Source organism: Scyliorhinus torazame, chromosome 11 (assembly GCF_047496885.1).
Source record: "Scyliorhinus torazame isolate Kashiwa2021f chromosome 11, sScyTor2.1, whole genome shotgun sequence".
NCBI lineage: Eukaryota > Metazoa > Chordata > Chondrichthyes > Carcharhiniformes > Scyliorhinidae > Scyliorhinus > Scyliorhinus torazame.
Window position 1 is genome coordinate 80,740,928 of NC_092717.1, and position 26,833 is coordinate 80,767,760.

General features: G+C 43.9%; 1 protein-coding gene across 2 annotated transcripts in view; it reads left to right on the forward strand.

The window, feature by feature from the left end:
• The window catches only part of csmd3b (CUB and Sushi multiple domains 3b), a 2,718,576-nt gene that overhangs the window by 2,483,360 nt on the left and 208,383 nt on the right, over positions 1-26,833 (forward strand). For both annotated transcript variants that reach the window (XM_072467431.1, XM_072467430.1), the window contains 2 exons: positions 1,213-1,390; positions 23,174-23,319. In XM_072467431.1, the coding sequence (XP_072323532.1) occupies positions 1,213-1,390; positions 23,174-23,319 (324 nt within the window). The remainder of the gene's footprint in view (positions 1-1,212; positions 1,391-23,173; positions 23,320-26,833) is intronic.

The window sequence follows — 26,833 nt, forward strand, 5'->3', positions numbered from 1 at the left end:
GCCGTTCCACCTGGTCCCCATTTGTGGGAACCAGTGCTAAACGGCGCCCAGCTGGCATCTCCTGGGTGGGGCTGTTAGATCCCGCGAGGGACAGTTAGATCTGGCATTAGCAGGGGCAGCACGGTGGCGCAGTGGTTAACATTGCTGCCTCACGGCGCTGAGGTCCCAGGTTCGATCCCGGCCCACTGTCTGTGTGGAGTTTGCACATTCTCCCAGTGTTTGCATGGATTTCGCCCCACAACCCAAAGATGTGCAAGATAGGTGGATTGGCCACGCTAAATTGCCCCATAATTGGAAAAAATTAATTGGGTGTTCTAAATTTAAAAAAAAAAGATCTGGCATTAGCAGAGATTTGGAGCCCATTGTGGATGGGATCCAAATCGCGACATCTTGCGGAATCTCAGTAGATCCCGCGAGGCGTAATGACCATCGGGAATCCTAGAAAAGGCTTCTCGCAGGATCTACAGCATTCTTGTGGGATGCAGCCAGTAAATTACACCCTATCTTAAGGGGCTTGACACGAAAGGTGCTAAGAAAATGTTTTTCTGGGGAAACATGGAGTCAACAATGTAAAAATAGCCATTTATGACGGAGATGAGGGGTAATTTCTTCACTTAAAAGGTTGTGAATCTTTGGAATTTTCTACTCCAGGAGAGCTGTGGATGCCAGATCATTGAGTATATCCAAGCCACAGGCTGTAATAATGTTGGAGTCAAAGGAAATCAAGGGATATGGGGATAATGCAGTGTGGTGGAGGTGAGGTAGATCAACCATAATCTTGTTGAATGGCAAAGCAGGCTTAAACAGACAACTGGTCTCATCTTGCCCCAATTTCTTATATTCTTCTATCTGTTCTTGTATGTCCGCATGAACAACATGGTTGTAATTGAAATAAATTCCCGTTAAAATAGTGTATCGAGGAATTTTAAACTGTTGCCTATACCAACACGTTCAAATAGTGATCAACGTAATTACAACCCTTAACGTTTTTAGGTATTGGCAGGTGGCTTATTTAAAACATACTTGAAGAACATTGCTGGGGGAAAACAGAATAAAAGCAAAAATGTCATTTTAATAAATTCAATCTTCCACTATTTTTGCAACTGTCGATATTTTTGTCATTTGCACATGTATTGACTGAAATACAAACCATTTGGAATGTGAATAAATAGATTGCATTTTCTAACAGATTGATTTTTGTTGTTTCGCTAGCTCTCTGTGGAGGCAATATTACTGCACTAAATGGCACTATCTACTCTCCTGGATACCCTGATGAGTACCCTAACTTTCAGGACTGCCTTTGGATTGTTAAAGTACCTCCAGGCAATGGAATCTACATCAATTTTACTGTCTTACAGACCGAACCTATATATGACTTCATTACTGTATGGTAGGCAATAACTATTCTTCTACTGATTTATTGCAGCAGCCACAAAGCAAACTAAGTTCTGATAAGGTAGAAAATTGCTATTTTGTCACTTTAATAAAATGAACATATTAGCTGTAAACAATAATAATTATGGTATTAGTGCAAAATGCAAAGCAGTACCATCAACGCTTCTATTTTTAAAATACATCTTACTTTAGTTATTAATTATTCAACTAGATAATGTAAAAGAAAACTGCCAGAGTTATGGACACCTTGCAGCATCGAATGGACATGAATTTATTTGAAGACCAGTTGGATTAACAGTTACTGTGATTATAGTCATTTAGGTAGTACAGAACATTAGTATTGCTGAAAAGCAAAATATGCTAACAATGCTTTTCAGCATGCTCATCAGTGCAGCTCACAAGAATTTACAAACAATAACAGGGAAACAACAATTTATACTGTATGGGAAGAGAGTGCTGATTGGTTGGGAAGTGGACTCTGATTGGTGGAGGCATTGCCATGGAGCATGCAGCATGGATCAGTTAACTGCCCAGCTTTGTTCAAATTTAAACCGGGCAGATCGACTCTGATTGGCCAATCCCTGGGGATTGACTGTCCACTAAGCTTCTATTTTGTTGAAAAGTGCGCAATGTGTGAACATGTTCCTGATCACTGTGATATATTTGGCCAGATTTGCAGGAACAGAATACTGATGAGATAACACTACTCATAAGTCCTCAGCTCCATATTAAAGTGTCTGTTCCTTTAAAGCAGGCTCTCCATGCATAGAAACTCAGGGTTGGGAAGCTGATGATAGGATATTTCCAGGTTCTGACCTCGTGCACAGATGCTGATGTGATCTTTTACAGGCAAAGGCCTGAATTGGCCCTTAGACAGGTTCAGTACCCAATTAATGGGCTGGAGCTGGAACTTTGTGAATGGAGGATGCATCTTAAAAAAAAACTAATGGTGGCCATAATTGGGCTTGCTGTTGCCTGAAGGGATGGAGCCAGCAGGAAAGCAGAAGGCCAGCGCATCTATTCCACACAAGTGCCCAAACACTCACTCCACAGTTACTTGAACTGCTCTGGTACAGCAATGCCAACTTTTGTCACACCTCAGATTGACTATTCATTTCGTTAATACATGATTCTTCACCAGCAGCTACAATGATTAATGGTTCCCTGCCATTCTCCCAAGAATTATGCATGAACATGTTCTCGCCTATTCACTCTTCCCATTCTTAACTTTGAAAATTTGCTTCTACCACTGTTAACAAGCTGCTCAACAGCTTAACAACAAGTCGCTTGGAGGTGGCGGGTCATCAACTCCCTCACCACCACCCTCTTTTAAATATTGCATGTGCCAAAGGTGTTAAAAGAGTGATACGCCAGCCGAGTGAGTAATTTCTAATGCGCGTCTCTACCTGATCTAGCCCAAACGCCCATATTATTATTATTATTATTATTAAAGGCAAATTAAAACCCATTTCCATTTATTTTATCATTCACCCCACACCCTCTTTATTAAGGTGGATTTTATATGTATTTCAAAAGTTAATGGGGAACATTATGGACTGGTATTTACTCACTACTTTGTTATGATAACAGAGCAGAAACAGCTCCAAGGAAATACCCAGCCTGTGTATTTCCTTGTGATACAGCGTCATGTATTCCTTAGTAGCTGAAGCATTCTCTAGAGCTGGTTCTGTTTATTGTCTGCTGTGATGGAACGCAGTGAATGTGTGTTATTTTAACACTAAAGATCTCCTTTCAAGAGCATATCACCAAAGATTTTGATTGAAGGCAGAATAATAACTGAAAGTTAATTTAATATCGGTAATTTAACAAGTATTATACCAGATCTTCCGAACAAGATTGGAAAGCCGAGGTGGAATGTTCCAATTTTCTTTCCCAAATGTTATCTTGGGCAGAGAGAGCAGAGGGCAGTCAGCCTATTGATCTGCAGGCTTTTCCCGCCGTATTTTGAACATTTTTTTTTAAAATGGAAGGGGTGGCTGTCATACCATCATGTTGACAGGGCGGGCGTAGGATTTTGAAAGATCAGGGCATCGATGCTCGGACAGTATTGCCTGGGCATGACCCATTCCCTGGGGGCTGTACTCACCTGCGTGCCTCCAGCGGTTCTGTTCGCCAGGTCATGGGGGACCTATTATGCTTCACGGGGACACCAATGTGGGGGACAATCGGATGTAAACAGGGGCACAAAATCCCACCCCTTCCCTTCCATATTTATGACTCTTTATTGCATGCTTACCTTTGCCGGAATTTTATGATTGATGTTTTGATGGAAAATGATCCAAAACCGATTGAATGCAACAAATCCCGTAAGGAGCAATACAAAGATTTGAAGCAGAAGCCACACTCCCTTTTTAAGGCACTAGCTGCTGTTTTCAGGTAAGTAAAGCATTCAAATGACCCAAAGCTACTTTAAAATTACCTACAGAGAGGAGATGAGTGTGTAAGGTAAGGGGGTAGGGTGCAAGCAGGTGAGTTGGGTAGGGTGGGAGATGGGTGAGTAAGGTGTGTGGTTAACAGTTGGGTGAAATGGGGTAGGTAAAGTGGGCCAGGAGGGGCTGTTTTGTTGGATTAATAGGTAGTTGCGGGGGGGAGAGGTGGGCACGTTTGGGGGCCATCGGGGAGTCAGGTGATGGGGTCAGGCTGCAGGGGAGGGGGAAAATTAGTCTGGTTATACGGACGTTGGGATTTAGTGGGGTGAGTTGACTGGTGGGATCACGTCAGATCAGGTCCGGGGGTGTCAGGTCGGATCAGGTCACAGAATCGGAATAACAGAATACTACAGTGCAGAAGAGGCTCTTCGGCCCATCGCTTCTGCACCGACACAGAAAAGGCCCTGACCTGCCCAACTATTCCCACTTGCCAGCACTTAGCCCATCGCCTTGAATGTTATAACATGCCAAGTACTCATCTAGGTACTTTTAAAGGATGTGAGGCATCCTGCCTCTACCACCCTCCCAGGCAGTGCATTCCAGACCATCACCACTCTCTGGATAAAAAGGTTTTTCCTCAAATGTCCCCTAAACCTTCCATCCCTCACTTTGAATTTGTGCCCTCTTGTAACTGACCCGTCAAATAAGGGGAGCAGCTGCACCCTATCCACCCTATCTATACCCCTCATAATCTTGTACACCTCAATCAGGTCACCCATCAGTCTTCTCTGCTCGAGAGAAAATAACCCAAGCCTATCCAACCTCTCTTTATAACTTAAATGTTCCATCCCAGGAAGCATTCTACTGAATCTTCTCTGCATCCCCTCCAGTGCAATTACATCCTTCCTATAATGTGGTGACCAGAATTGCACACAGTACTCACCAAAGTTCTATACAGCTCCATCAGGACCTCCCTGCTTTTGTAATATATGGCCCAATTGAAAAAAGCGAGTGTCTCACATGCCTTTTTCACCACCCTATCAACCTGCCCTTCTGCCTTCAGAAATTTGTAGACAAACACGCTAAGGTCCCTTTGTTCTTTGGAACTTCCCAGTGTCAGACCTTTCATAGTATACTTCCTTGTCAAATGACTCCTTCCAAAGTGTAGTACCTCACACTTTTCAGGGTTAAATTCCATCTGCCACTTATCCCACCATTTGACCATCCCGTCCATATCTTCCTGTAACCCATGACACTCAACCTCACTGTTAACCACCCAACCAATCTTTGTGTCATCTGCAAACTTACTGATCCTACCCCCCCATATAGTCACCTATGTCTTGGGGAGTTGGGTCAGGTCTGGGTCTAGCAGTGTCGGGTCGGGGAGGGGGAGTGGGAGTCGGGGTTGGCCATGAAGTCCAATGATGTGGTCAGGTCCGGGGCTTTGGGTAATCAGAAGGTTCAGTTGTATAGTTACTCAGGAGTTGGTCGTGTTTTTTTCTTTTCTAACATTTCTTAGGCTACTATCCAGGTAGGTAAGTCAGAAACATCTGAAGCCTCTGAATCTACCACACAGTTGGAGATGTTTTCTGAGGGTCCTGGGGGCAGGGGAGTTGTCCATCAGCAGTTCAAAGTTCCTGGGGATTACCCAAGGAGTCTTTGCGTTATCCACCAGTGAATCTTTCGCTATACGTCTGGTCTTCGACTGTGTGGAGACCGGAAGATCTCGGCCACTTTATCCATTGGATTAGGTCAATGTCTGAACTCAGCAGATTCAAAATAAATTGCAATGGGCTAGGATAATGCAGATCAATTGGGATTGAAGAATTATCTTATGACATCACTGTCCGGTATAAATAAGGTTTGGTTTGAGGGTATATTATAGCAGTAGAGATAATCACATGATAACTTCTGTTATTGTATGTGTTTGTGCATGCATTAAATATAAATCTAACCTCGCTTCAATGTTTGACCAGGATGGGGTCATTTTTGGCTTCTCAGCCTGTGAGATAATCTGGTGGATCGAATCGTTCACCTAGACCCACTTCTCCTCACCAGCTATGTGTGTAATTTGTTCTGGAATCTGGGAAAATTCCCTAACAGGGAATCTGCTCTGATGGATTACCTCACAGGAGGTGAAGCTGAAAGTTTTCCCCCTTGTGAACGTTTCAGCAGACTTCAGTCTCTGGTTAAAGGGGCCGTTGGATACACAGAACCTTTCCCCACTTGGCTTCTGGCTGCTCTTCAAATTAAATTTTTTAAATAATCTTTATTGTCACAAGTAGACTTACATTAACACTGCAATGACGTTACTGTGAATAGGCCCTACTCGCTACATTCTGGCGCCTGTTCGGGTACACAGAGAATTCAGAATGTCCAATTCACCTAAAAAGCATGCCTTTCGGGATTTGTGGGAGGAAACTGGAGCACCCAGAGGAAATCTATTCAGACACAGGGAGAACATGCAGACTCCGCACAGACAGTGATCCAAGCCAGAAATCGAACCTGGGACCCTGGCGCTGTGAAGCAACAGTATTAACCACAGTGCTACCATGCCGCCCAATATTATCCATATTGAGATTCTTGTGTCGGGAAGCTATTATCCAGGCATACCCTCTCACTTTGTTAGAAGGGTAAGCTTATGAAATGATAGCCCTTTGTTCCCTCAATGACCCCTTTTGAATTGGACCACAGCAGTTCAAGGTGTGAAATAGGTCTGTTACCATCTCTGCATTACAATCTGTGAGACTCCAGATTTTGTGATTACAATGGGTCTACAATGAGTTGTGAGATTCCACTGGCTGAGAGAGGAATTATTTTGTTCTTATAACTGCTGTTGGTTGTTTCAGGAACACAGGGCCAATTCTGTGGTCATGTGACTACTGGCAGCTGTCCTTTGCTTAATCAGAAAATCAATTTAAAAAAGTGTAAAAAGCAATAAAGCTGACATATATACCCTTTGGGATTTCTTTTCTTGTGTAGTTGACCTAACGCAGGTCTTTACCACTGTGGGGCGCATCTTAATTCTGTTGTTTCCAGGAGAGTTACTTCCATCTGCCCCACACTTGTATAAGAGGACTCAGGGCCAAAGCAAGAAATCTCTAACACCTCATGCATGCAGACCAGGAAAGGTCCAATGCGGTCTCAAGAGTCTGCTATGTCAAAGGGGAGGAGGTCATTCAAATTCTATCCAAGACACCCCCACCAGGAAGGGATTTGTGGTCGGTGGTTCTGGTTGAGGAAGATTCGGTGGGCAGGATCACTGTTATATTCGGGACATGAAATCCAAATATTTTCAATTTCATATTTGCCCCACAGCCTCTGCTGTTTCTTCAAATAGCAATTATTCCCGTTTGGACCGTAACAGTGAGGATCAAAAAGCTGTTGATTTAATGGAGCAAACAGCCAATTGAATCCAGTTCTGAACTGGCGTAAATAAGTACAAGTTCTAGTAATGGATGCTACACAACTTTAAGGCAGCTCTAGCTCATCTTCACTCTCCAATTTCAGAGCCACTGTAGCGGCTGTCTTGTGCCATCCCAACTGAGATTAGCCAGCAGTCACAACCAACAATCAAACTTTGGATCTTCCTGATCTGTATGGCCCAAGCGCATCCAAGATAAATTTGTTGAGCCTTTGGGGGATCTCATTAAATACATTCTGATGGAAAGCAGAGTAAGGTTTTTTGTTGCCTGTGAACAAGATTAAATCAGATGCTAATGCAGTAATTAGTGTTACAGTCTTATCTTTGTTAGATTGTGCCTGAATGCCAGTTTGAAAAAAAAAGTGTTTGGTCGGTCTCATTTGCATTGCTGTTTCTGCACTCACTCCAAGTGCATGCAATTGTTTGCAATTATCCAGTTCTTCCAAGTCTAATTAATTTTATCTGTTTAATTATGAATACAGTTAAGGAGAATGTATGTTAGAAATAATGTGAAGGGCAGCATGGTGGCACTGTGGGTTAGCCCTGCTGCCTCACGGCGCCAAGATCCCAGGTTCGATCCAGGCACTGGGTCACTGTCCGTGAGGAGTTTGCACATTCGCCCCGTGTTTGTGTGGGTTTCGCCCCCACAACCCAAAAGATGTGCAGGCTAGGTGAATTGGCCACGTTAAATTGCCGCTTAATTGGAGAAAATGAATTGGGCGCTCTAAATTTATTTTTTTTAAATGGAAAAAAAAAGAAATGATGTGAAACCGTATGAGAGACTTTTTACGTTAACGCTTCCAAGTGTACACTGGGACAGTATATACAGCATGTATCTCAGTGGAGAGCAGTTTTGGGTTCCAGGCCACGAGAAACATACTGCGACAACAGAGAGTACAACACGGATTCAGGCAGATGCTGCCTGGTACGAGAAAATATAAATCTGGTTAGAATTAAAACTGGGGCAGGTTTTTATTACAACAGAGAAGCGTGAGGAGTGTTTAAAAAAAATTATTTCATGGTATGTAGGGTCACTGGCTAGGCCAGCATTTATTGCCCATCCTTATTGCCCTTGAGAAGGTGGTGGTGAGCTGCTTTCTTGAACCACTGCAGTCTGTTACGGCAACCTGGGGCAGTGTGTGGTAAATTCTAGCCCCACATGCCTCGGAGTCGCAGCACAAGTGAATTAACTAATAATTCTAAAAATCCCCTTGGCTGCTCAAAAATTACAGTCACCAGATTTGCAAGTAGAAACACAATTACTGTTTATTTATGAAACAAATAATGATAAATTATGTAGTAAATACACTTGAATGTCAACAAGCTAATCTACCAGTCCCCTTAACTGTCCCATGCTTTACACACACACACACACACACACAAGACAGATACACACAGAAGGGGGGGGGGGTGAAAATAATGAGGATAAAGGTCAAAAGATAAAGACTCTTTGTTTCCAATGGTGATCCAGTTGCAAGCTATTTCACAGCACTCTGGTTGATCAAAGCCTCTGCTTTATAGCTGGTGATGGTCTTTTTGCAGTCATTCATTTAGTACGGTGCTTACAAGCAGCAGTCCTTCTGGAGAATCACTTTAGTTCTTATCAAACTGTGCCTTCAACTCAAGGCTCACACTCAGGCTTATTTCTTTCTTGAGACACTTTATCTCACATCAAACCCTGCTTCTAGCTCATGGTTTGACTTCAAGCATTTGCAGTCTTGAGAAAATGGCACCCAGACTTACTGGAGAGAGTGGGAGACTAGACCTTTTGAAGAGAGTTTATCTGAATCTTCTGGAGAGGATTAATTAGAACCTTCCATTCAAGCTGCGGAATCAAAAGTGAAACAAAAAACTCAACTCTTGAAGCTCTGAAACATTCCCGTGGGATCAGATCCAATCACCACCTGTTTCCAGGAAAAGCACAACCTTTTGGACAAAGTCATTGGTCACCAGCCACATCAATCCACCCAAGCCATCAATGAGGCCAGCCAATCTCCAGTCACAAGTCTAAAACAGCACAGCATTCTGGATCCTGCTGTTTGAATTAAAGGTTGCTTACAGGCTGCTTTGCCTTAAGATCACAGGGAATAAACAGAAACAAACAAGAAGAACTCTGAAAGGTCCATGTGGTGTAGGTACACCCCAAATGCTGTTAGGAAAGGAGTTCTATGATCAGTGACAGTGAAGTAACAATGATATATTTGCAAGTCAGGAGGATAATGTGTGGCTTGGAAGGTGTGGTGACTCAAGGCATGCACTGGAGGCTTCCAGTAATAAAAAAAGGGTTTATTAATGAAAGGCAAACGCAGTTAGATAACAGGCACAGAGAACCATACAACAAGTTTTACACTGCAACCTCCTGGTCCACACTGCCTGGGGTTCAGCTCCCAGGGCCCTGCAAAAACTCCCCATTAGCCAGGCTTCGCGTGCTCCCGCACAATTGGCCCCAAGCCAGTCCATGGAGCCCTTCCCCTTAAAGGGCTTATGCTATCACATCACTCCCCCCACCACCCCCGTAAAGTCACTTAACACACTACCCCAAAACTACATGCAAAAGTTACAATAGTTAACAGGGACAACCAAGGAAAGAGAATCAATCAAAAAGTCAATCGGGCGGGAGACCTCTGGGTTCTCCCAGATCTCTGTAGCCCAGCTACAGGCTTGACACGACTTTGGACGATCGAGTGGTCCACGGTCGATGCCACCACAAAAGAGCCCACTTTATCAACGGGCAAACTAACCTCACTGGCCTTGGCAGACACAGTAGGTTGAACAGAAACTGGAGTCCCTGGCTCCCCTTGGCTGGGACCGGAGTTCCAGGAGTATTCACGATGCTCGCTGGAGCTGTTAGCTTCCTGTTGGGGGTCGCCACCCCTCGATGACTCGGGTGGTCGATGTGCTTTTTGACAGTCTTCCTGTTAACATCACCCACAAGACTTCAGCCACAACCCATCCTTCTAACCAAGGCGAATCGGCAGTGAAACCTCAGACCAAAACCAGAACTGCCACCAGGAATGACCTGTCACTTCTCTGCTTTGACCAGTGACTACTGGAAGGCCACATTGTCGGCTGCAATTGTAAACATTTACCTCGTCACCAATGTGGTAGCTCGATAAATACAATGGAGGCTTCCAGACATAAACAAAGGGGTTTATTGATGAAAGCAAAGGCAGTTAGATGACAGGCACAGAACACTATTCAACAGTTCTTTGCACTTCAGCTCCCTTGTCCGCACTGCCCGGGGTCCTGCTCCCTGGGTCTCACACATACTCCCCATTGGCCCCCAGCCAGTCACATGGTCTATGGTACCCACCCCTGAAAGGGGCCAAGCTACCTCAAATGGGAACTTCCAGGTGGTGGTGTTCCCATATATCTACTGCCCTTGCCCTTCTAGATGGTAGCAGCTGTGTGTTTGAGAGGTGCTGTTGAAGGAACCTTAGTGAGTTCCTGCAGTGCATTTTGCAGATGATAGACTATTGCCAGTATGTTTCGATGGTGATGGGAGTGGATGTTTTTGGATGAGGTGCCAATCAAATGGGCTGCTTTGTCCCGGATGGTGGTGAGCTTTTGGAGTGTTGTTGGAGCTGCACTCATCCTGATAATTGTTTCTTTGTTTGTTTATTGTCACGTGTACCGAGATACAGTGAAAGTATTTTTCTGCGAGCTGCTCAACAGATCATTAAGTACATGAAAAGAAAAGAAAATACATAATAGGGCAACACAAGGTACACAATGTAACTACAAAACACCTGCATCGGGTGAAGCATACAGGGTGTAGTGTTAATGAGGTCAGTCCATAAGAGGGTCGTTTAGGAGTCTGGTGACAGTGGGGAAGAAGCTGTTTTTGAGTCTGTTCGTGCGTGTCCTCAGACTTTTGTATCTCCTGCCCGATGGAAGAAGTTGGAAGAGTGAGTAAGCCGGGTGGGAGGGGTCTTTGATTATGCTGCCCTCTTTCCCAGGCAGCGAGAGGTGTAGATGGAGTCAGTGGATGGGAGGCAGGTTTGTGTTATTGACTGGGCTGTGTTCACAACTCTGAAGTTTCTTGCGGTCCTGGGCCGAGCAGTTGCCACACCAGGCTGTGATGCAGCCCGATAGGATGCTTTCTATGGTGCATCTGTAAAAGTTGGTAAGAGTTAATGTGGACATGCCGAATTTCCTTAGTTTCCTGAGGTAGTAGATAGGCGCTGATGCGCTTTCTTGGTGGTAGCGTCAACGTGGGTGGACCAGGACAGATTTTTGGAGATATGTACCTCTAGGAATTTGAAGCTGCTAACTATCTCGACCTCAGCCCCGTTGATGCTGGCAGGGGTGTGCACAGTAATTTGCTTCCTGAAGTCAATGACCAGCTCTTTAGTTTTGCTGGCATTGAGGGAGAGAGTGTTGTCGCTGCGCCACTCCACTAGGTTCCCTAGCTCCCTCCTGTATTCTGACGCGTCGTTATTAGAGATCTGGCCCACTATGGTCGTATCATCAACAAACTTGTAGATGGAGCTGGAACCAAATTGCACAGTATTCCATCTTTTCTGACTTTAGCCATGTAGATGTGGGCAGGCTTTGGGGAGTCAGGAGGTGAGCTACTTGCAGCAAGATTCCCAGCTTCTGACCACCTCTTGTAGCCCCAGTATTTATGTGGCTAGTACACTTCTTTTTTTGATCAATAGGAACTCCCTGGATTTGATGGTGGATGTTTCAAAGAATGTAATGCCATTTAAATCAAGGAGCAATGGTTAGATTCCCTCTTGTTGCAGATGTTCAATGCCTGGCACTTGTGTGGCACGAATATTAGTTTCAACTTGTCATTCCAAGCCTGGATATTGTTCAGGTCTTGCTGCATTTGACATGGACTGAGGAATTCTGAATGGTACTGAACACTGTGCAATCATCAGTGAATATCCCAACTTCTGACTAACCTCCAATTCAAAAGTATTCATCATTGGGCAATCAGAGAGGCAAAGGCCACAACACCAGCCTCCTTCCCTCTCACATGTTCCAGCACTCGAGACACACCAAAGACTGCCATCACAGGGTACAGATTCATCTCAGACCCCACAAACCTAGTTAGGCTCCTAAATACCACCTCCCAAAAGTTTGCCAACTCCTCACCCCCCCCCCAAACATATGGGTATGGTTCATCAGTCCTCACTCACACTCATCCACTAGCTCCGGGAAAAACCCACTCATCTGGGCTCATGTCATGTGGACCCTATGCACCACATTAAATTGTAAGATTGATCCTTGCAGAGGAGGAGGTTAAGTTCACTCGGCGCATTACTCTGCACCAAAGTGCCCATCCTATCACCCTCCCCAACACCTCGTCCCACACTAAATTCTATGTCCGCTTGATTCTGTTCATTAAGGTTGTACTGTGTCGCCCAGCTACCCATATATTTTCCCAATCCTACCATCCCCACCACCCTCCCATCACCCGGGAGCAACATTTTTTCTAAAAGCGTATATTGTGGTACTCAAGGGAATGATGGCAGATCTTTGTGCGCAATGATCCGCACCTGCCAGTCTCTGAACTCACTCCCCCATGGTAGCTCAAACTTGTCCCACAGCTTCTCGAGCCCAGCAAACATGCCCTCTTCAAACATTTCCCTGACCAGCAGTAGTCCTTCCTCCCGCCATCTCCTGTATGTCTCATCCATCCCTCCCCAGCACAAACCTATGATTCCCACACAGCGGAGTCATCGCCGACATGTGCCCCAGTATAAAATGCCTCCTCAGATGGTTCCTAATTTTTATGGACGACTCCAGCATTGGACTACTTGTGTACTTCTTCGGGGTGAACGGTTGCAGGGCCGTCACCAGAGCCCTCAGGCTTGTCCCCTCGCAAGACTCCTCCTCTAACCTGACCCAATCCTCTCACCTTTTACACATTCGCTGCCCAATAATAATGCAACAAGTTTGGGAGCCCCAGCCCCCCCCCTTCCATCCTTTGCATTTGCAACAGAGTGCTATCAACCATCGGCATTCTCCTTGCCCACACAAGATGAATGCATCTACCTTCCGAAAAAAGGCCTTGGGGCGGAAAATCGGGAGGGACTGAACCATCGACAGGAACCTTGGCAGTACGTTCATCTTTGCCACCTGTACCCTCCCTGCCAATCGTCTCCCACCGGTGAGTCTCCCACCGGTTAAAGCCCTCCTTAACCTCGTCCACCTACCCCGTCAGGTTCTACCTATGCATCGTGGCCCACTCGTGCATTACCTGCATCCCCAGATACCGGAACCCCTCCCTCACCACCTTAAATGGCAAGGTCCCCATTTCCCCCCCCACCCTGAAGCGTTCACCAGGATCAGGAATTTTCCCAAAATTCAATTTATAGCTCGAAAAGGCCCCCAAACTCTCCAGTAAGCCCAGAATTCTGCCCATGATTTCTAACGGGTTCGTCATGAACAGGTCATTGGCATGCAAATACACCTGGTGCTCCCTGGCCCCCCCTTTGAATCCCACGAAAAGCTGCCCCCTTCACAAAGCCCATTTGGTCCTTCGAGACCACCTCTCGCACACACACCTCCAACCTTCTTGCCAAACCCTTGCCAGGTCATTCACGTCAGTATTCAGCAGCGAGATGGGCTTATAGGACCCGCACTCCAATAATCCTTCCCCTTCTTCGGGATCAGTGAAATAGCACCGGTGTCAGCATCGCTGGCAGCTCCCCCTTCTCCACCACTTCACTAAACATGCCCAGGAGATGGGGGGCCAACTCCGTTGCAAACTGCTTATAAAGTTTCACCGGGTAGCCATCTGACCCGTATGTCTTGCCTGACATGGGATTTCCCATTGAAGCAACCCAATGCTGCCAGGAAACCCATGGGTAGGGGTGCACTGCCAGCGGAAAAAGAGAATTCCAATGGCAGGAATTATTCTGGCTGAAGTCTAAAACTACACCCTTTCACATTTCCATCTCAGGAGGACAATATTATCAATATGAGCCAATCCTGTCAAAGATGATGAAGTGGTTGAAGTCTTCAGACTACTGTTAGCAATTAAAATAAGATTTTGTGATTTTTTTTTTTTTTTGTTTTTGTTTGAATTAATGAGAGCTGAAACTTGTTCAGCCATCACCCTCACCACAGTCCCACATTTTGATATTAGTTGATAGCAAACTGATTTGATGTTTATGACCATCATCTCTAATTGAAGCTAAGTTTTCTTTAATGACAAGACCTTATTAGGAATGAGTTCAATGCAGTCGAAATAAGGATAATACTGAAAATATGAAGAACAATTCATTGTACATTGTAACTGGAGTCAATTTGACTAGTTATCTATGATTTAGAAGCAAATAACCAATAGATATCTTTTCAACTCTGCCCAAAGCTCCAAAGCATGGAATGCCATATACTATTTAAAGTAACTATAGTCCCAGATGTCCATAGGCTGCTTTATCTTTGCGGGAGAGGATCACAACACCTCAGGTGAGGGGCAAGGTTGAGATGGAGGGGCCTTCAGAAATAACCTCATCAGGTACGATAATTGAACCCTCGCTATTGGCTTTGCTCTGCATCACAAAATTGCTGTCCAGCCAACTGAGCTAAATTAGCCCCCAAACATTAACAGTGCACAATACCCCCATGGTGTTCCCACTATGAGCAGTAACAGCTTCCATGATCCATCGGGCTTTCTCACTGGCCAAATCGGGGCATTATTAGTGGAGGCCACTGATCTAAGTACGCCCTGCTCTAATAAGCTTTCTATTACCTTTGAGATTTCTCCCTCTGCCTCTAGGGGAAATCCGTACTGTTTTTGGGGTCTCTGGTCAGGTCCTGTTATCTGTACGGAGCCAGTCATCCGTCCACAGTCGTGCTTGTGTGTCGCGAATGCTGCCCTGTTCTTTTGCAGAACTGCCCTAACCTGCTTGTCCGTACTAAGCGTGGCCGGGTTGAACCAAAATTCGCCTACGGCGCTAATTTTGTTTGCATACTCTCCTATGTTGAGCGTTGCAGGGGCTCTTGCGAATTTTGCCATCTTCCAGACACACTGGTTGACTGGATCAAATGAAAGATTATAGGAATTCATGAAATCGATTCCCAGAATGTGGTCGGCTGTGTGGGGCAGGTCAACTAAAACCACTGGGTGCTTGGTGGTGATGGTACCGATTTGAATGGGTACAGGGGCTGTGATGTGTCCCTGCTGTGAGTGGCCTGTAAAGCCGCTGAGGGTGATGGTGGCTGTAGTGGGCCACGTATCTTTTTGAAACAGGGTGGAGGAATTTATTGTGGTGCGGGACCCTCCTGTGTCCCAGAGAAATTCGATGGGCTGTCCCCGAATTTTTGCTGCAACTACCGGTCATCCGGACCTATCCCAAAGGGTGTTGCAGACCCAACTGGGGGAGCCCGTACACTGTCAGTCCGTTCCGGTCAAGTCCGCCTGATCTGAACGGGCGCTAACGCTATGAATGGGCTCTGTCTTTTTCTTACTCAGAGTGCCCGTCTGCTGGGCTCCCTGTGGCTTCTTTGGGGCATTGCACTCTCTTGCGAAGTGTCCCAACTGTCCGCAGTTGTAACACTCCTGTGACTTGGGTGGGGGACTGTTCTTTCCCTCATTCACCCATGCAGGGTTCTGGTGTGTTTTTATTGCCTGCATATTTGCGCCGGCCTGCTTTTCCTCGGTATTCTTAACAGCGGGTTTGCTCTGTACAGATTGCTCCCAAGCGCAGGACATTCTTTTCACTACCCACTTCTCATTATGGGCCTCCTCTGAGGGATCATAACTCGCGCAAGCTTTCGGTCCTGTTTCTGTGGCATGGGAGATAAGGATGCGGCTCCATTTGGCCATGTTGTCTGGGGACAAATGGGCACGGTCTAAGTCTCCAAAGACTGCTGCAAAGTGAATCCACAGGCGTCCAGCAATCGCTGTGGGGTGCTCGGATTTATTTTGCCTACATTTGTTGAGGCCATCTACGGGGTCACCACGGTTATATCCGATCGCATCCAAGATCGCGGTATGCATTTCTGCAAGGGTGCCTCCTCCTACATTCTGTGGGTCGGGAAGTGCTGCTGCTACTGAAGGATCTAAACTTAAAACTGTGAGCTTTACATGCTCTCGCTCATCCAGGCCGTACATGGTCGCCTGATGCTTAACTGTGGCAAAGAAATGGTGGGGGTCTGACGTGGGGAGGAGCGGTGTGATCTTATCGCACGCGTCCCGTAATTGGGTCACTGTTAAGGGGGTGGAGTATAGAAATTCCGCATCGTCCGATGTGGCTGTGTGGTGGGTGGTTACTGGGTTCATTGGAGCTTGAACTGTCTGCTGTGTGGGGGGTTGGGGCGCTTTTCTCTTTTGTGGCTTTGCCTGCGCACATGTTCCCTGAACATATCTCTGCACTGTTTCGTTCAATTCTTCCCAATCAGGGCCGTCTTCCTGATCTAATCTTTCTCCAAAGGTTTCCTGAAAACCTTTCTGAACAGAAAGCAGCGATTGCAGCTCTGCAATCTGCTTCCGGCACTTTGCGTGATCTAGTGTGCTTTGTCTTTGTTCTGTGGTGGCAGCATGGAATGCTCTTAATGCCGCCTTGAGGTCACTACACTGTTACTGTAATGCCTCTACCTGCTTTTCCGTTTCTTCTCGTACCAGGACTGCACGTTGCGTGTCCTGATAGGCCTTTTTGTATTGAGACTGGAAGCTGCTTAAGTGCGCCAGACAAGACTGGTGAGCCCTTTTGGCATCGTCCACCGCTACATCTTTTGCTGCCAACTTCCTTCTCAATTCCAAATTCTCCTTTTCTACCTCGCTTACATCGACCTTACTCATTCGATGTATGCCCTCAACTTCTTTCCGGAGTGTCCTAACAACCTCCTCTGTGCCTCGCAATTGTGCCAAGCAGGACACGATTGCCATCGGCTTGCGAGCTTTCCCTAAGCTCTTTTTGTGGATCTCGCTCAGATTCTTCCACCAAGTATGTCCTATACTCCCGGGGTCTGATTCCTCATTGTCACAGAATTAATTCCAAAGGGGCCATCCTTTCCCTTTGAGATATTTCCTGATCTCTTCCTCCAAAATGGGACATTGTCCCACTCTACTGCTGCTGGTCGCTGTGACCGCAAATTCCTCTGGGTTCATTCAGTGCTGCATTGCCTGCATTGCCATCCTTCCTATCCGAATGCTGCTCTTCAAATTTTGGGACAGGGGTATTAATCCGAATGCTGCTCTTCAAATTTGGGACAGGGGTATTAAGGCGGTGCTGTAAATACGGGTACGGCTTTCGCTACTTTCCGAAATACAAACTTCCGACAGTTTTGTTGCAACAAAAAATCTATCAGTTTTACCTTATCGCCCTGTTAGTTACGCATGCATACACACACTTTCAATTTATGAGTATTGATCAGAACTGCTTGAACGCTCGTGGTTTTCTGTTTCCAATTGTATCTCTAATTCAAATTCTGGGTTCTCTCGGAGTGGTTTTCCACTTCTAGATCGGGTCCCGTCAGGATGTCGGCAAATAATGTTGCTAACTTTGCCTTAGTTTAATTGCTCTGTTTTATCACCTTTGCTCTTGAGTCGCCAGGTATCTTTATGATACCGCCACGTGGTTCAAGTCCGAGTAATGATCAATAATCCAATACACCGCTTAGTAAGATTTAAATCAAAGCACATTTATTATACACAGTAATCACTACTCATGCATAAATTCTACGTCTAAGCTACTTCTTACAACTAACAGGCCTATACTTAACTTGCAACTGGCCCACCAGGTCAGGGAAATGAATGGCCTTTCGTTTGGGTTCTGAGCCTGCGGGATTCGAAGTAGGTACAGATTGATAGCTAGGAGCGCCTATCTCGTAGCGAGCGTTGAAGTAAGATTTACAATTTTGAGCGGCCGTTGAAGAGTGAAGAACGAGTGAAGAGAGCTGCAAGCAGTGGAAGAGAGAGCGCCTTGAACTTGGGGCTCAATTCTTATAGTCCCCAGGGGCTTCCTGCCTTTCGGGGCGGACCCTGTACTTGGTTCCAAGTGATTGAACTTTGTCCCAATCACTTGGTTTGATTTTCTCCCATGCTGGAGCGGTTCCCTGATCGATGGGCGGTCTTGAGGTGGTCGTTCACCTCCTTTTGTGTAGGCTTCTGCTGGTGCCAAAGAGTCGGGTTTTGCTTTATGTGTCTAAATGTTGCTTATTGTTCCTGGGGATTGCTCATTAGAATGCAGATGGCTGGTGTTTTGTTATGCTGATGGTTGCTGGTATCGATCTTGTCTGGCCTTTCCAGAGGTAAATACACAGTCAACCTACAGCTGCTCGTTTTTGTCCTGTTGGCTGACTTTCCCATCAGCCTTTGCCGTCTGCCATTTTGAATCAGGAGTTGGCCATTTTAAGTGGCTACATTGGTCCATTGATCTGTCCATCAGTATGTATGTGCTATGATGTTTACCTGAATATCATGACAGTTGCTCTCTAACACATTCCTTCCAGTCACAGGCCAGAATGATTCTGGAAGCTGCTGGGAGTTTGACAGCGATAGACATAGAATACCTTGTCCCTTTATCAATGCAGCAGCTGATGCTGCAGTTGTCTTGGATAGTGTATTCCCAGTGGCAACTGCCCAGATAGCATTGTCACTGGGAGGTCTACCTTACCATAGATTTCCACCTCTTTCTTTATTCTTTCATTTAACGATTTTTGAGAAGAGATAAATGGATTTTTGATAAAAGTCAGTCATATATTGGAGGAATTTTTATAACTGATTCTGAAATTGTATCCTCCCACTGATTCATCCTTCCCCAATTAACCAAACAACATTGTGTGTCAGGGGTCTGTTTCTCACTGCTTCACCATGTAACTTACCATGTTATACACCAGACATTGTCTCACTATTTCACTACTGCTGTAATCACATGGTAAGGTATAACACATTCTCTAGGGTCACTATATGGTCATTAAATAGCTCTCCCTGGAGCACTGCATGAGCCTGTAGTCTCCCCGAACATGGCTCCCCTAAACAGTGTGCCGCTGTGGGACCCTGCTCCCAGCCTTGGTTGTATTAACCTGGCAACTTACCCAATTCAAACCTCACTCTGACTCTGAGATCGGGAAAGGTTCACAAGCACAGCAAAAATATACCCTTTGTCTCTTTAAAAAAAGACGATGCTGTTTAAAGCTCTACTCTACTGTAGCTCTCTAACTGGCCATCTCATTGTTCTCAATGTGACCCTCACAGATTCAGAGTTATAAACATTTAGAAACTACAGACCCTCTGATGGAAATCAGCTTGGCTGTGATGCCTGGGATCAGGCATGATCGTACTGTATGGCAGACAAGGCTTAGTGGGCCCTGTGCTCTACTCCTGCTCTGATTTCTTATGCTCTTATGGCCCCAGCACTCCAGCCGTCTGTCAACATTCAGGGCCTGGGCTCATACATGAGGTGGATATCCCTGGACAGGGAGGACTATATATATATATATATATATATATAGACACCATCATTGCAGCAAAGCGCAAAATAATTTTTTTTAAACTTCTGGATTTATGCTGATGATGTTAGGAATGAAGATCCTGAAAAAAGGAGAAAGACGAAATGATTGGATTAAATCACTGTGCATAGAATCTTATTGAAGAAAGTTATGTCAGGTTTTTTTTTAGTCTTTCATGGGATTTTGGCATTTCTGGTCAGGCCAGCATTTGTTGCACATCCTTAATTGACCTTGAGAAGGTGGCTTGAACCACTGCAGTCCGTAAAATAATTATTCACAAGTGTCTTGATTAGTCACGCAAGTAAAATAATATTGAATGTGATGAAGAAGAAAACCAGTTACAAATTTGCTGAGAAGCAAATCGAATCCAGATAAGGAAGAAAGATTAAATATCTGCTTGAAAGGACAGATGTGATCAATAAAAAATGTTCTTGGTGCTTATTCTAAACAGGGGACTACTTGTTCCTTTAAGACATGCAAATCTCCTCAAAGTATGATTTAAGTTGCATTTCTGTAAATATTGACAAAATGGAAAGAAAAAAGCAACTGCAAAATAAAAAAACATGTCAACAATATGCATGTGAAGAGAGCAGAGCAGTGTCGAAATCACAGGAGAACCAAAATAAATTGATCCAATTAGTTAATTTACTGACATTGGATCAAACAAGTTCGAAAATGATGAATATAGTGCAGAAGCAAAGAAACTAAATGGTTTAATAAGGATTAAGATAATTGATCTAACAATTAATGGGAAAGATCAAAATCTAAGTAATGTTCACGTAAAGACTGGTAAAATGTGCTCATTCTCTCAGTTGAATGGACCTACATATTTTAAGTTTGAAGAAAATCGTAGTGGTTCCTTAGAAGAAAACATGCTGATACTTATTTATGACTTGCTGCAACTCAATCAAAGAGTTCTTGAACTGACTTAAGGTTAATTGGATTGGTTAATGAAAACTGGGTCTGAAAAGAGTGCTGAAGCAAAGCTTGGGTAATTGCAATATGTTGGACAAATGGTGTTCCGTTGTCAAGAACATACTAGACGACATTAGGGAAAAGAAATGAGCTTCGTTGAAGGGGAATATAGATCCAAGTTGGAAGTAATGAAATGCTAGGTGGGTTGAAATGTGTGAGGAATTAAGTGCTGAATGCATTAATTTGGTTAGAATTCTCTACCTGATTTTAGCGAAAGCATTTTAAATTTTGAATAAAGGAGTTTAATTCAAAATAAATGAACACATTAAGCCTTTTCTGGGTAAGGTGAAGCAATTAGTTGCTGCACACTTATCAGGAACAAGAAATAGTGATAATGATGAATAGGAGCGTGGAGCTACATTTGTAACCAATAATAACTAGCGAACAATATGATTGAGAATCTGGACTTAGTTGATAGGATTAAATGATGTTTTCTTTTGATTTGAGAAATGAGATGCTGGAACTTTATGTTTCTTTTTATAAGACCCGAGAATTGATCCAATGTTTTATTGCTTCTAAATGGAACTAAAGAAATTAACAAAACAGTTATTACAGATAGTTAATATTGCCAGGCGTAACTTCTTACAGGTAGTATCTGTCTTAATAGTCAAGCACAAAAAAAACTTCTTCATAAACATTATCCCCTAACTTAAAGTTTTGAATTCAATTTACAGTTTATTTCAAATACTGTTAAGACAACAAAAGCAAAGTATATTTATATAGTGCCTTTAATGTAATAATAGAATCTCTTGAGGTGCTTCGACATGATCATTATAAAACAAAATTAGGGCAAATGACCAAATGCTTGGTCAAACATTTTGGTTCTCCTGCGATTTCTACATTGCTCTGCTGTCTTCACATGCATGTTGTTGGTCTAAGAGGTAAGTTTCAGGTTGAGTCTTAAAGGAAGGTAGTGAGTCAGAGAGGTTCAGAGAGGGAATTCTAGAGCTTTAGAGTCTTGGGACCTAACGTTACAGTAACCATTGATGGAGCAATTAAAATCAGTGATTTAGAGGAGCACAGATATCTCAGAGGGTTGTAGGGACGGAGGTGCTTTCAGAGGTAAAGAGGAGAAAAACCAGGCTGGGATATGAAATGTTTTAAAATTGACTTTACTGGGAGTCAAAATAGATCACTGAACACGGGTGGTGCATGAATTATATTTGATGTCAGTGAAGACACTGGTAGCAGAGATCTGGATGACTCAAGTTTACGGATAATAGATTGTGGGAGAACATCCAGGGGGTGTTTAGTACAGATAATTCTGGAGATAACAAAGGCAGGATCAGGGTTCAGCAGCAGATGAGTTGAGACTCGGTAAGAGTTTGGCGATGCTGCGGAGATGGAGATGGAGATGGGCGTTTAATAAATAGCTGGGCAAAAAACTGAACTATCAAATCTTTCAGGATGAGAAGACATGCTATTTTACCTTCCAAATCCAATGGTGTGTTGGGAAATTCTGGCAATTACACATGACAGAAGGTACAGGCACAAATACATGTGGCTATTTGTTGCACAAGATAATAAATGCTACTAGTTTATAAACATGTATGTTTAACAAATATGTAAAAAGTTACTACTCCCACATGAGTGATGTAAAAGATTAGAATACTGTCCATGGGTGGGATTTTCCATCCCCTGACAACGTGTTTTGAGCTGCCAAAGGTGGCCCACCATTCTTCCAGTCCCGCTGCTGTCAACGGGTTTTCCCATTGTTTGCACCTTTCCCGGTGGCTATTGGCGGGACCGGCTGGGGAATTTCAGCCATAACTTAAACAATGAGACATGAGGTTAACTTTAACTTAGATTGGGTTTCTGCCATGCTATGCCCTAGTGAAGTTGATTTTTCAACCAGCAGAGACAACAGGAGGCTGTGGCAATTTAAATTGCTAGGCCTCATTTAAATGCACATGTCCATTTCCCACTTAGAAGGCGGGGTGGGTCGGGGGGGACAGGAAAAGAGAAGCACAGAGCAGCTGCTGGTAGTGAAGGTCAGGTGGCCCTTGGCTGCTCGTCAGCTTCTATCTAGGTGCTATGGTGGGATACTCAGAAGGGTCTCACAAGAGAGTGATTGATTGTTGGATTTGATGGTGTCAAGTGCAGGGAAGGTCACAAATTGCAGGGTCCATAGAAACAACATTCCCACATAATAGAAAATTACAGACTTATTTGAAGGTCTTGGATATCTTCAGACCAAGTTACAGACCGGCTTTACTAAAGGGAAGGATGCAATGGTTTCCCTGTTCAGGCCCATGTTTAAACTGTGTCAGTGTCTTCTGGACATCACTGGAACCTAATTTTCTTAAAGTTATGAGGAAAATTGTCGACAGGTGCCTCAGCTACATGCAATACCCTGACGATTAATATTAGAAATATCAAAGCAGTAAGTAACTTTTTGATTGAAAATGTCCACTGAGGTGGTGAGGGTTAGAAATTTACTGCATGGTCTTGCAAAATGCATCAATTGTCAAATGTACAAAGTAGAAATGCACTCCATGCAGTTAAATTGTGCTATTATTTTCCCACAGTTGTGCTTAATAGACTGAATGGATTCTAACAATGGCACTGTCTTATTTAGGGATGGGCCTGAGCAGACTGCTCCTCAGATTGGACAATTTAGTGGAAATACAGCACTGGAGTCGGTCTACAGTACATCAAACCAGATCTTAATCAAATTCCACAGTGATTTCACAACAGGCGGTTCCTTCATCCTCAGTTACCATGGTTTGTTCTTGCTCTGTACTCATATGTCTTCAGTATAAATGGATTAAGTAATTGAATAAAATCTTATTTTGTTTTAAATTACCATAATCTAATGTTTGCATATTTTCCACCCGCAATGCCACAGAAGGATATTTAATTCTATTCAATTTACTAAATTAAACTAATGCTTTGGCTTTTTAGATTCCCACATATAGAGGAAAAGAGGAGTTGAGGCATTTAAGATGAAGCGGGGATTTACCCAGAGAGTAATGAGCCTGTGGAATTCTCTTCTGCAGGAAGAAGTTGAGGCCAAAACATTGTATGTTTTCAAGAAAGCGTTAGATGTAGCTCTTGGGGCTAAAGGGAAGAAGGATATGGGAGGAAAGTGGGAACAGGTTACTGAGTTGGATGATATTCCATGAAAATGAATGGCAGAGCAGACTGAAAGGGTTGAATGGTCTACTCCTGTTCCTATTTTCTATGGTTGAAAGTTACCTACTCATTTCCTACTCTCATCTGGCCAACTACAATTTTAATTTACAGGTGGGAAGACATCCAAACATGTTGCGTCCACTTATATGTAAGTCAGGCTTCAACAATATAACTGGGTTCTGAACTGCTATTTTAGCTAGAAGCCTAAAGGGTGGAACATTGTTGGCTTCTCTAACATGTAAAACTGCCAGGACATTCAGAAGGCACAGCAAGCAATGTTTTTTGGTTTGCTTACAAACTACGGAGAGCAAGAGTGGTAATACCGTCACTGGGCAAGTGCTCCTCCTGGCTCCATAAACAAACAGTGGGGTTCTCCTACCCTGGACTCACCCCAACACTTCCACCTCCTCCAGATAAGGATGTATTTTATCTTGTGCGAGTCCCCAAAAGGCAGTCTCAAGCCAACACCCACCAAGTACTAAATTTGGAAATATAAACTGAAAATGCTGGATCACCTCTGCAGGTCTGGCAGCATCTGTGAAGCGAGAAACAGTCGCAGCGTTTCAAGTCCATATGACCCATGTGGGGATAGAGTGGAGGTATGGGCTTCCACGGTGCATGTTGAATCCACTTATATGTAAGTGAGGCTTCAACAATATAACTGGGTTCTGAACTGCTATTTTAGTGCAGACTCAATGGTCCGAATGGCCTCCTTCCGCACTGTAAATTTTATGATTCTATGACCCTTCTACAGAACTAAAGAGGGATACAAATATAAAAATGAATTATGTACTTGGAAGTGGGGGTGGTACTGAATACAAAGTCAGGTCAGAGCTAAGGAGAGATTGACAAAGATGTCATGAACATAAAACAAAGGATCTGTTAATGATGCCGTTAGGAACTGAAGAGTGTTAATAGTGGCAAAAATAAGATAGCAGAATATTTTAATGGGAGAACAAAGGTCAGTGCTCAGTGGGAGCAAAACTGGAAAACAAGGGACAGTGGCCATTTTGGGGGGAGGGGAGGAGGTGTGTTGCTGCAAGCCAGGGGAACTGAGTAACAGAAAACAAAAGGGGAGAGTCAAAATGGAAGGGAATGTTCACAGTCTAAAGTTGTTGAACTCAACGTTGAGTCCAGAAGGCTGTAACGTGCCTAATTGGAGTGTTGTTCTTCCAGCTTGTGTTGGGCTCAGTTGGCTAGTGTATGGACCAGATTAACACCAACAGCCTGGGATTCGATCCATGTTCCCACTGAGGTAGACTTGGAACTTGCCTCTTCACCCTACCTATAGAAAAAAAATCTGGCATTAGCCGTGGATCAGCAAATGATCACCAAGGTCCTACCTTTGGACAGAAAACTGAAGACTTTTCAGAATTAAACATTAACAGAAATCGTTCTCTCCTCACTATTGGCTATTAAATTGTACACTTTTTACATTTACAATGACAGCCTTGTCGCGCATCACATCAAATAATCACTCCTAGCCTTATTGCAAAATACAGCATACTTTGTAGTTTATTTCCCGTATCTGGTTATAAAGTGGCCGGAGATGGTGCAGCAGGGGATGCTTCCTGACCTTGTGTTTTCAGTGAAGCAATTTCCTGTAACAGGGATGCAGGCTGAAGATCGATCGATTCTCCAGCTTGTACTTCACACAGGCATTGGAAATACTGAATCAAAAAATTACCTTTGGTGAGAATGAGTTTGTAGAATTACCTGTCAGTGGTCAGAGATACCGTAAAGTTCCGGAACATGACTACTTATCAGCCTTCAAAGTGTTATGTAAAGTGTAAAACTGCATTCACACCTGGCTACTTATAACTTAACAAGGTGACAAGGTATTTAATAACTTGCTAAATTGTCTGTTTGTAAGGTTTGTATAGATATACTTATAGCCCATATGATATATTACGGATTAAGAATCTAAATTCAGCCATATAGTCCAGGAAATGGTCATTAAAAAAGCAATCAATGTAAAATGCATTTATAAGTAAGGACTGCTCTAATCCTGGTTAGACCCCACCTGGAGCACTGGGAGCAGTTCTGGAGGCCCCAAAGAACAAAGAAAAGTAAAGCACAGGAATAGGCACTTCGGCCCTCCAAGCCTGTGCCATACATGCTGCCCCTTCTAGCCTAAAGCCTTCTACACTGCAGGGGTCTGTATCCCTCTATTCCCATCCTATTCATGTATTTGTCAAGACACCCCTTAAACATCACGATCGTACCTGCTTCCACCACCTCCGCCGACAGCGAGCTCCAAGCACCCACTACCCTCTGAGTAAAAAGTTGGAATACTTAGAGGACCCCACTTGGAGTACTGTGAACAGTTCTGGTTTGACCCGAGAGTACTGGGACTGGGAGCAGTTCTGGGCACCACACCTTAGGAAGGATATTTTGGCCTTGGAGGGAGTGCAACATAGGTTTACAAAAATTATATCTGGACTAGAGGGGTTACGTTACAAGGAGAGATTACACAAATTAGGCCTGTTTTCACTAGAATTTAGAGGTTAATGGGTGATCTGATCGAAGTATTCATGATATTAACAGGGAAAAACAGGTAGATAAAGATAAAATATTTCCACAGGTTGGAGATACTAAAACTAGGGGGCATAGTCTAAAAATTAAGGCTAGACCATACAGGAGAGATGTTGGGAAGCACTCAAAGGGTGGTAGAGGTTTGGAACTCTCTCCCACAAACAGCAATTGAAGCTAGAACATTTGTTAATGTTAAGTCTCAGATAGACAGACTTTTGTTAAGCAAAGACATTAAGGGATGAAAGAGATCTACCATGCGGATTTAGTGCCACTTGCAAACACTAAAACTCAGTAGAAATTTGAGTTAAACTTCTCGGGTGCAAATAAGAATCGTTTATTGCCTCTATTTGATTACAATTGAGAATCACTTAAATCTTCTTCTCTAATAGGTCCGGTTAACAAAAAGGACTTAAAGAGAAGCAACTTGCACAATTTAACTTTTAAAATAATACAGAATTGGTTTCTTGCTTACGGCAAACAGCTTGCATTTACTTCAAGAGTTAGTGAAAGTACAGAGACAGCGAATAGTTTAGATCAAAGTATAGATGATTCATGAATAAAGATGGCC